The 12480-nt window shown below is 42.2% G+C and overlaps 1 protein-coding gene across 16 annotated transcripts in view; it reads left to right on the forward strand.

Annotated features, from left to right (window-relative positions):
- Nucleotides 1-12480, forward strand: part of TCTN1 (tectonic family member 1) — a 37087-nt gene that overhangs the window by 11737 nt on the left and 12870 nt on the right. For 12 of the 16 annotated variants that reach the window (XR_008512392.2, XR_008512393.2, XR_008512394.2 and 9 more), the window contains 5 exons: nucleotides 502-632; nucleotides 2892-3043; nucleotides 6585-6672; nucleotides 8770-8879; nucleotides 10562-10582. Coding sequence is in view for 12 of the 16 variants with exons in the window: in XM_054528228.2 (XP_054384203.1) it covers nucleotides 502-632; nucleotides 2892-3043; nucleotides 6585-6672; nucleotides 8770-8879; nucleotides 10562-10582 (502 nt within the window). In the remaining 4 variants the exon portion in view is untranslated. The remainder of the gene's footprint in view (nucleotides 1-501; nucleotides 633-2891; nucleotides 3044-6584; nucleotides 6673-8769; nucleotides 8880-10561; nucleotides 10583-12480) is intronic. The other 4 variants (XM_063711901.1, XM_063711903.1, XM_063711902.1 and 1 more) reach the window with 1 other exon arrangement.

Raw genomic sequence — 12480 nt, forward strand, 5'->3', positions numbered from 1 at the left:
AAGCGATGTTCGTGCCTCAGCCTCCCTAGTAGCTGGGATTACAGGCACACGCCACCACGCCCAGCTAATTTTTGTATTTTTAGTAGAGATGGGGTTTTTCCATCTTGGCCAGGCTGGTCTTGATCTCCTGACCTTGTGATCTGCCTACCTCGGCCTCCCAAAGTGCTGGGATTACAGGTGTGAGCCACCATGCCCAGCTGGATTCAATTCTAATGTCGTGCTTTCTTTTTTTTTTTTTTTTTTTGCGAGACAGAGTCTTGCTCTGTTGCCCAGGCTAGAGTGCAGTGGCGTGATCTTGGCTCACTGCCAGCTCTGCCTCCTGGGTTCACGCCATTCTCCTGCCTCAACCTCCCAAGTGGCTGGGACGTCATGCTCTCATAAATATCCTCCACGTAACTGTTAACATAGTACAGTACAAGCATCTGACAGTTTTAAAATAATTTTGCTAAGATTGTGTGCTTATGTCTTGTAACTTTGTATTATTATTTTTTTAATTTTCAGGGGCGACAGCCAGTTTTGTAGTCAAAAAGCGGTCATCTATTCATTGAATTTTACAGCAAACCCACCTCAAAGAGTATTTAAACTTGTTGACCAGATTAATCCATCTGTGTTCTGCATTCATATTACAAACTGTAAGTATTTGACATTGATATATTTTGTGAAACTCTGGAAAATTTTTCTCAAAGTTATGGAAAAATGTCTCAGATTTATTTTATGATTATGATTATGATTTTTTTGAGACAGAGTCTTGCTCTGCCACCCAGGCTGGAGTACAGTGGCGCAATCTCGGCTCACTGCAACCTCCACCTCCCAGATTCAAGTGATTCTCCTGCCTCAGCCTACTGAGTAGCTGGGATTACAGGTGCCTGCCACCATGCCTGGATAATTTTTGTGTTTTTTTTTTTTTTTTTTGAGATGGAGTTTCACTCTTGTTGCCCAGGCTGGAGTGCAATGGCCCGATCTCCGCTCATCACAAATCCTCCGCCTCTTGGATTCTAGCGAGTCTCCTGCCTCAGCCTCCCAAGTAGCTGGGATTACAAGCATGGGCCACCATGCCCGGCCAGTTTTGTATTTTTGGTAGAGACGGGGTTTCTCCGTGTTGGTCAGGCTGGTCTAGAATTCCCGACCTCAGGTGATCCACCTGCCTTGGCCTCCCAAAGTGCTGGGATTACAGGTGTGAGCCTCTGTGCCCAGCCCTATTATTACTATTTTTTTTTTCTTTTTTTTTTTTTTGTGACAGAGTCTCAGTCTGTTGCCCATGTTGGAATGCAGTGGCATGTTCTCAGCTCACTGCAACCTCTGCCTCCTGGGTTCAAGTGATTCTCCTGCCTCAGCCTCCCGAGTAGCTGAGATTACAGATACCTGCCACCACACCCAGCTAATTTTTTATTTTTAGTAGAGACAGGGTTTCACCATGTTGGCGAGGCTGGTCTCAAACTCCTGACCTTAAATGATCCTCCTGCCTTGGCCTCTCAAAATGCTGAGATTACAGGTGTGAGCTGCCTCGTCCAGCCCTCAGTTAGATTTAAAGCAATTATTCTATGTTTTGCTATATGTATAGTGTATATCTTTAGAGACCATTTCACAGGTAATAGGAAGTAACTTTATAGACCTGTGGGCATGCACATTTTCTTTAAAAGTAATTATGCTTGTATAGTTGTCTTTTGAAACCTTATACTTATCTCAAAGGTGTTTATATGCAGACAGACATAGGAATCTAGGTTTCTATATATACATGTGTTTTTTTAACTTTATTTCCTCCTGGTTTAATGGTTGAAAATCAGGCTCAGCTTTGAACATTACCTGTGGTTTCTATTTCCTTTTTTTCTTTTATTTTTACTAAGAATATTTGCATGAAAACAGGATCTTTATTTTTATCTGAGCATTTAGCTCAAGTATATGTCTAGATCCAAAGTACATGTACATGTAAAATGTTATCAGGATATCAAAGATCAGAGACATGTTTATGCTTTTATTTGTCAATTAAACTCTGTCATATTTTCAGAATATCTTTATAGATTTTGGTTTTGTTCTCTTGTGATTGAAAACAGGCAGATGCTCTGTGTGATTTGTAATCTGAAGTGATAACTGGCCAGTGACTGTCAGGTTCTCTGTTGTAACACCAGCCCGGTGAACATGGCAGCCTGCTCCCTTCTCTCTCTTCTGTACACAGCACATTTTACTCCATGACTTTCATGGTGGCTGTGTGAGAGTAGAAATCGGATTCTTTCATTCCCATAGCCATCCAGAGAGAGCTTCCCCTTACAGGTTGATACAGCAAACTCATCAGTCCAGGGGCTAGAGAAATAGACAGATTATTATTGGCTTCTGTTGTGCTGTTTACTTGTAGGTGCTACAAACTATTACTTCCCCATTATTAGAAGAAGCAGGCTGAGTCTGGAGGTCCTGTTTGTTTAATAAGCTTTAAAAAATCCTGGGAGAAGTGAATATGGAAAAATACACAATTTTTTTTTTTTTTTTTTTGAGATGGAGTCTCGCTGTGTCGCCCAGGCTGGAGTGCAGTGGCGCTATCTCAGCTCATGCAATCTCTGCCTGCTGGGTTTCAGCGATTCTCCTGCCCCAGCCTCCCGAGTAGCTGGGATTACAGGTGCGCACCACCATGACTGGCTAATTTTTGTATTTTTAGTAGAGACAGGATTTCACCATGTTGGCCAGGCTGGTCTCAAACTCCTGACCTCAGGCAATCCGCCCACCTCGGCCTCCCAAAGTGTTGAGATTACAGGCGTGAGCCAGTGCACCCAGCCAAGACACTATTTGTTTTTCACGTCAGCCTTGATGCTATTAAAAACTTTCCAAAACCTTTATATAGGTCATACATATTATACATATATTTTATACCGATTTAAAATATTGTTTTTTTTAAAAAATAGATAAACCTGCATTATCCTTTATTAATCCGGAAGTACCTGATGAAAACAATTTTGATACACTGATGAAAACATCTGATGGTTTTACATTGAATGCTGAATCATATATTTCCTTCACAACCAAACTGGATATTCCTACTGCTGCTAAATATGAGGTGAGCCTGAACTTGATTGATTCTTTTCATCACATCACAAATATCTTTCCTTATAAGTTAATTTTCAAGGTTACCAGGAAAACTGGCTTCCCTGAGACAGAGTTGATATTATAGACTAAAAAACTTAATGTTCATGCCTGCAAATCAAAGATCATGAAAATTAAAACTGAATATTTGAAGATGGATTAAAGACTTAAATATAAGACCTAAAACCATACAAACCCTAGAAGAAAACCCAGGCATTCAGGACGTAGACATGGGCAAAGATGTCATGAGTAAAACAATCAAAAGCAATGGCAACAAAAGCCAAAATTGACAAATGGGATCTAATTAAACTAAAGAGCTTCTGCACAGCAAAAGAAACTATCATCAGAGTGAACATGTGACCTACAGAATGGGAAAAATTTTTGCAATCTATCCATATGACAAAGGGCTAATATCCAGAATCTACAAGGAACTTAAATAAATTTACAAGAAAAAAACAACCCCATCAAAAAGTGGGTGAAGGATATGAACAGACACCTTTCAAAAGAAGACATTTAAGTGGCCAACAAACCTATGAAAAAAGGCTCATCATCACTGGTCATTAGAGAAATGCAAATCAAAACTGCAATCAGATACCATCTCACGTCAGTTAGAATGACGATTATTAAAAAGTCAGGAAACAACAGGTGCTGAAGAGGATGTGGAGAAATAGGAACGCTTTTACACTGTTGGGTGGGAGTGTAAATTATTTCAACCATTGTGGAAGACAGTGTGGCAATTCCTCAAGGATCTAGAACCTGAAATACCATTTGACCCAGCAATTCCATTACTGAGTATATACCCAAAGGATTATAAATCATTCTATAAAGACACATGCACACGTATGTTTATTGCAGCACTATTCACAATAGCAAAGACTTGGAACCAACCCAAATGTCCATCAGTGATAGACTGGATGAAGAAAATGTGGCACATACACAACATGGAATACTAAGCAGCCATAAAAAAGGATGAGTTCATGTCCTTTGCAGGGACATGGATGAAGCTGGAAACCATCATTCTCAGCAAACTAACACAGGAACAGAAAACCAAACATCGCATGTTCTCATAAGTGGGAGTTGAACAATGAGAACACATGGACACAGGGAGGGGAACATCATACACAGGGGCCTGTCGGGGGGTGGTGGGCTAGGGGAGGGGATAGCATTAGGAGAAACACCTAATGTAGATGATAGGTTGATGAGTGCAGTAAACCACCATGGCACATGTATACCTACGTAACAAACCTGCACGTTCTGCACCCGTTATCCCAGGACTTAAAATATAATAATAAAACTGAATATTTGAATTCTGAATAGAGGATTTAAGGTTGTTTATTCTGTGATAAACTTGTATTTTGTCTCTTCAGAGTTCTTTGTTCTCCTCAACCTTAAAAGATGTAGCAAAATGCTTGAGGCATGTTGCTGAGATCATGGAGTAGATTGGTTGGTTGCCTGGTCATCTTCTCAAAATTGTATTTAGTTTTACAGATTTTGGAAGATGTGTGCTGTTTTATGTCTATTCAGTAGTACACCTTTAAATGGGACACATATTAACTGAATGAACCTTAACTCTTTTGGAAGCATCTTTTTAAAAGCAAAGTATAAAAGCAACATGTACTAGTTCTAAAAGTTCAAAGTATAGAGGCATATAAGTTGAAAGATCCCTGTATCCATTAAAATTCATACTGCAAATCACTTTGAAAAGATTGGTGTGTATTCTTCCTGATTTTTAAATATGTCTATTATAATGTATATATGGTGTTGTATAGAAGTGGAATTTATAGGTATCCACATTGTTCTAGAAAATTCCTTTTTCAGTGATAAATCATGTGCATCTTCCCATGTCAACATAAAATTTACCATTGAGCATTTTCCATGTGCCAGGCACTGTGAAGAGCTTTTCAGGCATTACTTCATGCACCCCCCTGGGAGGGATGCACCATTGTCTCCATTTACCTGATGAGAAAAACTTAGGCACAGGAAAGTAACTTGTCAGAACTAGTGATAGAGCTAAGTTGTTGTTGTTGTTTTTTTTTTTTTTGAGATGGAGTCTTGCTCTGTGGCCCAGGCTGGAGTGCAGTGGTGTGATCTTGGCTCACTGCAACCTCCGCCTCTCAGGTTCAAGTGATTCTCCCACTTCAGCCTCCCAAGTAGCTGGGATTGCAGGCACCTGTTGTCATGATCAGCTAATTTTTGTCTTTTTGTAGAGATGGGGTTTCACCATGTTGGCCAGGCTGGTCTTCAGCTAATTTTTGTATTTTTGTAGAGACGGGGTTTCACCACGTTGGCCAGGCTGGTCTTGAACTCCTGACCTCAGGTGATCCGCTTGCCTCAGCCTCCCAAAGTGCTGGGATTGCAGATGTCAGCCACTGCACCCAGCCTAGAGCTGCAGTTTACAAAATATTCTTGGCTGGGCGCGGTGGCTCACGCCTGTAATCCCAGCACTTTGAGAGGCCGAGGTGGGCAAATCACTTGAGGTCAGGAGTTCCACACCAGCCTGGACAATATAGTGAAACCCCATGTCTACTAAAAATACAAAAATTAGCTGGGCGTGGTGGTGCGTGCCTGTAGTTCCAGCTACTTGGAAGGCTGAGGCATGAGGATCGCTTGAACCCAGGAAGCGGAGGTTGCAGTGAGCTGAGATCATGCCACTGCACTCCAGCCTGGGCAACAGAGCAAGACTCCATCTCAAAAACAAACCCAAAATATTATTTTCTGTGTATGTATCTGAGCTGTTCCACTCTTAACAGACATGTTTCCAGTTTTTGCTGTTATCCACAATGAACATTCCCATATATATGTACATTTTTGTACACTTCACTGATTAAATCCTTAGGATACATTCCTATAAATGAGTTAGTTTGGTAAAAATAAATGGAAAATTTAAATATAGATACCAGATTGCCCTCCAGAAAAATTGCAGTGCTTTACACTCCCAGCTCCAGTGAGTGGAAGGAGTTGTTTCCCATACTCCTGCTGGCACTAAAGCATTTGGATAAACTTTCAAGTTCGAGAAAATTGGCTATAAGCCTAATAGCTATTAATCTGGGTTTTGAAGATTGGAAAATAATTTTGTGGGGTTTGGTTTTGGGAAAGAAGGCATTCTTTCATAAAATTGATTCATAAAATGATTTTTATGATTTTAATGTATACTGTATATGTTACTTAAATAATTAATGCTAGCGAAAAATAATTATCTCACCCCTGTGTCCAGCCACCTAGTTCCTGTCTGCAGAGGCAGACCGTTATGTCATTGTCTCATGTACCCTTCCAAAGGAATTCCATGACTAAGAAGCCTGCAAATACAGTAACATGCACATACAGAAACACACATCCTTTTAAAAATGGCGACACAACTAGATGTGAGCTTCTTGAGGGCAAGGACCACATCTGTTTTTTGCTCATCACTGTGTCCCTGATGCCTGCAGTGCTGCTTGGCACATCGTGGGTGCCCAGTAAGTGTTGAATGAATACCTTAATTACACCATAATGACTGTTGGTTGTTGTGTTTGCAGTATGGGGTTCCTCTGCAGACTTCAGATTCGTTTCTGAGATTTCCTTTGTCCCTAACATCATCTCTGTGCACTGATGATAACCCTGCAGGTAAGAAAGTGGTCATTCTTCTTTCCTTAGACATTTGCTGTTATTATTAGGTTGGTGGAAAAGTAGTTGCGGTTTTTGCCATTAAAAGTAATGACCAAAATCGCAATTATTTTTGCACCAACTTAATACTTTACATTTGTAGTAGTCATAATTAAACAGGCCTCGTAACTAAAAACAGAATCTTCGGGTTAAAAGAGGCCTCAAAGGTCATGCAGTTCAATTTCCCACCCAGGGCCAGTCTTTTCTACCACATGCAGTCACTGCTTGAGCACTTGTAGTGATGGGGAACTGACTACCTGAAAACAGCTCACTCAATTGTTTAACACTTCCAGTTGTTGGAAAGTTCTAAAGCATATCAACAGCTAACCATTATTAAGCACTTATTGTGTGCTGGGTATTGTGTTAAGTGCTTGCATGTGTTTTCCTTTAAATACTCTCTGTAATCCCTTGAGGCCAGGTTAGTATCTCCGTTTTTTAGAGCAGGAAACAGAGATGTACAGTTTCTTGTTCAGGCTCACTCAGGCGGTGGTGGAGCGGGAATGGACCCCATGCAGTTGGCCTGCAGCCTGTGCTCCCCTATGCTCCTCTCCATTCAGGAGCCTCCAAGAGTTTGCAGAATGGCCCCCTAGGCAGTGGAAGGCAGCAGGCTTGGCTCTCCCATCCCCAAGGGGCCTCACTGTGAAGAAGCTAAGTAATGGACGATAGGAAAATGTATTCTGCTGAAAAGACAATCTTGCACACACAAAGAACAGTGTAAATTAAAACCAAACCAAAGGCTGGGTGTGGCAGCTAATGCCTGTAATCCCAGCACTTTGGGAGGCTGAGGTGGGCGGATTGCTTGAGATTAGGAGTTTGAGCCTGGGCAACATAGCGAAACCCTGTCTTTATAAAAAATACAAAAATTAGTCATAGTGGTGCACATCTGTGGTTCCAGCTACTCAGGAGGCTGAGGTAGGAGGATTGCTTGAGCCAGGGAGGTGGAGGTTGCAGTGAGCTGAAATTGCACCACTGCACTCCATCCTGGGTGACAGAACAAGACCCTGTCTCAAAGAAAAAAAAAAGAGAAAACAAAACCAAAAACAACTCCCCCTCCCCCGCAACAAAACCTAGAAACCAAACTGAGATACCATTTTCCCCTGTCAGATTGGCAAAACTCAAAACAACTGAAGCTGTGGGGAAATAGGCACTCCACCTACATAGCTGGTAAGACTGTAAATTGGTACAACCTCGGTGAAGGGCAACTTAGCAATTTGTATCCAGATTACAAATGAATGTGCTCTTCAACCCAGCTGTTCTACTTCCAGGAGTTGATCCTACAGAAATGCTGGCCAGCATGCAAAATAATAGATTGCAAGCATTGTTGGTGATAGCAAAGATGGAGACAACTTAAGTGTTCCTTAATAGGGAACTGGTATAATAATTATGCCACATCTATAATATAATACTAATTATCCCCAAGAAAGGAGGAGCTGCTTCATGTAAAGACAGGCCAATCTCCAAGATATATTGTTCAGTGAACAAAATGAGGGGCAGAATAGTGTATATATTGTACATTTGTTTCCAAAAGGGGAAAGAAATAATAATAAAGATATATGTATGTTTTTTACACACATATTTGTTTTTATTTCCATAGAATATTTCTAGAAAGATACACAAGAAGCCTCATGCCAGTTGCCTCAGGAGAAGGGGACTGGTGGTAGCTGGGGGGCAGGACAAGAATTGGAGGGGGATTTACTCATTATCTTTTTGTGCTTTTTGAATTTTGAATCTCATGAATGTGTTACCTTTTTAAAAAATAATTTAAAACATTGTAGGCCAGGCACACTGGTTCACACCTGTAATCCCAGCACTCTGGGAGGCCGAGGCAAGAGGATCACTTGAGGTCAGGAGTTTGAGACCAGTCTGGGCAATACGGTGAAACCTTGTCTCTACTAAAAAAACAAAACAAAACAAAACAAACAACAACAAAATTGTATATCTGTGTTGTAACTTATTTTACAGTTTTACCTAGATTAAAATTTTTTAGTTGCCATTGGAAAATTGAAAAATTTCTTCTCTTTTGTATTTTTTTTCCTTGGGAATGTTAATGATTTCTAGCGTTTCTGGTGAACCAGGCTGTTAAGTGCACCAGAAAAATAAATTTAGAACAGTGTGAAGAAATTGAAGCCCTCAGCATGGCTTTTTACAGCAGCCCGGAAATTCTGAGGGTAAGAATTATTTTGAAGTGTAACTTACTCATTAGGTATGTTTCTGTTCTTTCTGCGCTTTTAAAATATGACAAGTACAGAATATTTCAGTACATGATTGACACTCGAGTTTAAATTTCTCCAGTACTTTTGTATCAGTGATTATTGAAATAATCCTTTAAATAATTTTTATTTTTATATAGTTAGCTCATATTTTGCTTTTGTTGATTTTTTTCTTTCATTCATTTTGATGGTAACCAATATCTGTCTCCTGAATAAAAACAAATCTTTACTAATAACTAAAAACTTTAGAAATCATAAAAACATCTTCATGTCTGTGACAGAAATAATCTTATTAGCCCCAAAAAGGGCTCTCTCTCAGAAACAGGCCAGAAAATAAGAGGAAATCCACTTTCTGGTTGGCAGATGACACAGGCAGTCAGGAAAGAACAGGGAATGGGAGAAGTGGGCACGATGGTGAAGGGGCCCCTTCTCTCTGGTTGCAGTGACTGAACCCTAAACTGAAGAAATGAATGAGGCCACTGGCCCACATGACAGATGAGATGGAGGGTGGCAAGGGAAGAAGACTTTTTTCAATGATTAAAAACCATATGATAGGCTGAGGCAGGAGGATCACTTGAGGCTAAGAGTTCAAGAACCAGCCTGGGCAACATAATGAGACCCTGTCCCTACAAAAAATAAAAAAAAGCTTTTGTGGCATGGTTGTACACACCTGTGGTCCCAGCTGCTCAGGAGGCTAAGACAGGAGGATCACTTGAGCCTAAGAGGCTGAGGTTGCTGTGAGCTGAGGTTGCAGTGAGCTATGATCACACTCCAGCCTGGGTGACAGAGTGAGACCTGGTCTCTAACAAAACGAAACAACTCCCCTTCCAGAAACATACGATTATTGTCAAAGGGGTCCCCTTCCCAATTTCCTCTTTATGAGGGGTACAGGGGTAGGGTGGTTCATGGCACCATTATTTACCTGGACTTCAGTTTTTAGGATCAAATTTAACCTTTCCCTCTCCCCTCATTTTCTCTCTCCCTCTCTTGTGTAAGTCAGCCATCTAGGCTTGTGAATTCTTCTAGTTAGCTTGAGCTCACAGTTGTCTTGAAGCTATTCCTTGGGCATCCAGGTACAGTTCTCTTTCAGCACAGGTCTCTCCAAACAGGTCTATTTGTCTTCCTCCCCACGTTTCCCAGTGGGCCCTTCAGAAAGAAAGCTGTGGCTCTACTGGGAAGGCAAGAGCTTGTCATTGAGGAGGCTTGGGCCAGAGGCAGGACGACCAGTTAGGAGGCTGCGGAAATCGCCTGGGCAAGCAATGGTGGCCTTCCAGCAAGGACAGGTGCAGTGAGAGTGACCAGGAGTGTAAGAACTGTGCTTCCCACAGTGCTTATGGCTGTGAGACCATGTGGAAATACACAATAATGACCCTGGAGCATGGAGCCTTCCTGAGACTAGCTTGGTGAGCTTCCACCTGGAGGAAATGAAGATAGAAGGAAAACCCAATGTGACCTCTTTGATTAGGACATAGATTCAAACACATGCAGATGGGAAGTCTTGATCAAGGGAATTCTGTTTTCTTCTTTGTGAAGCCTTTAATAAGATGAATATACTCTTCAACTCAAGATCTGAAAAAGCAATGAAAATACTTCTTTCTGTTGTACTTAACACAATTTTTTTGTGGTTTCTTTTTATCTAGGTACCTGATTCAAGAACAAAGGTAAGAGTATTTATTTATTTATTTTTGTGATAGAAAGTAGGATAGTTTATAATACTGTCTTATTTCTGAGCCCTTTTAAATGAATACAGTTACAATTAGAAGGGGACCTTGTTGCCAGTAGCAAATACATTTGCCAAAAAGCAAGCAGAAGTGCAATAGGGAAACTCCTTAGTGGGAGTCACACTTCTGGGCTTTCCAGCTGCCTCTGTTGTTGTGGTTTTGTACTCTTCTGTGGTTCAGTGACACCACTGTCGTGACCAGCAGTGGGTGTGATTGACTTCTGGACATTCAGGCTGTCCCTTGCTCCCTTCTTGGTCTCTTGTTAAGAAAGCTGTCCAGATCCCAGGATGCTGCCCGTGCAGGGCAGAAGCCATAAGCACTTTGGTCAGTGGGTGTCCATACCGTGTGTGAGGCGTGCCCCGTGGTATACCTTCAGGGCTTTATTTGAGGGTGGGTTCTTTTCAAAGCCTTATCACCCCAGCCCAGGGTTCTACTTGGTTGTGGTCAGGATGCCAGTGTCTCTTCATGGCTATGTCAGAAGGAATGTGGATCCCTTACCCCTTATTCTAGGGTTTGCACCCTAGGCCTGCCTGTGAACACAGTCCCCGTGGAGGCCTGAGTTGGTGGCTTTGTCATAGTTTCCCACCCTGTGGAACTGGCAAGCCTAGGTTCAAACCTCAGCTTTGCCATTATTTTCTTGTCTGACTGACACTGTGGTCTCCCTTTGTTGAGTGGATGGTAAGCATCTGTGCAGAGGCATGACACAAGGCCAAGTGGGAGAAGCACATGAGGTGCTGGTGTGGCATCTGCGCATGGGATGCACTCGGGATGGGGATGCACTGGCTGTGATTGACTTCACTGATGCTCTGCACACAAATGTGTTTGAGGGAGATGTTTGAAAGGAAATAGCCATGTGACTTTGGGTCTCACACAACGGTGTGTGGGGCTGGATCCCGCCTTCTGTGAAGGGTGGGAAGACCTATTATGAGGAATGATGGATGTTACTTGTGTTTTCAAACTTGTTTTAGTTATAGAGACCCTTTCTTAAATGCAGTCTGAAGCAGAACCCTCCCTAGAGTGTAACACAGACTGAATGTGGAGCTGTGCTGGTTGGAGCAGGGATGGGGCCTGAAGCCCTCCACCTGCCCAGTCTCCTTCTCTCTCCTCTTTGGTCCCAGTGAAGAACCCGAGGGCTCCCAGGAATGCAGTGTGAAAGTCATGCAATGGGCTAGCTCTCACCTCCCTCCAACCCCTAGAGAGTGCTTGGATTTTACCACTCAAAACTGGAACCGTCTGTGGGGGCAGAAGCCCTATCAGCCTTGTTCATGATATATCCTTATTTCTAACGCAGCGTCCAGTATGTACTGGGCATTCAATGAGTTACATATTTAGTGATGAATGACTAGGAAGGAGGTGGGTCCATTCAGGGTGGGAAGACCTATTATGAGGAATGTGATAGATGTTACTGGAAGGCTTGGAGCAGGTGCCAGGACTGTTCTAAGTGCTGTACGTGTCCGACGTCTTTGAGTCCTCTTGGCTGTCCTAGGAGGTAGGTTCAGTTACTGTCACTCTCTGGCAGATGAGTCACAGGAGATGAATGAGCTTGCCCACGGCTGCACAGCTGGGAAGTGGTAGAGCTGGGACAGGGATCTAGGTGGTCTGGCCCCAGGGACCTTATACTTTACCACCATACTGGGTCAGCTCTACTCTGTGAGCCCATGTGACAGGCTTCACACACCTTCCTTCTTTGCATCCTGTGGCCACACAGGACGTGGCAGACTGGGACTTCTAACTTAGGTCTGTGTGACACCAAAGGTTGTGCTCTAAAGGACAAGCATGTAAACTAATAGTAGGAATTTGTTAAAAATTTTCTTAAAAAGCAGATTTTAAGGTTAGAG

This window comes from Pongo abelii, chromosome 10, assembly GCF_028885655.2.
Source record: "Pongo abelii isolate AG06213 chromosome 10, NHGRI_mPonAbe1-v2.0_pri, whole genome shotgun sequence".
Lineage (NCBI taxonomy): Eukaryota > Metazoa > Chordata > Mammalia > Primates > Hominidae > Pongo > Pongo abelii.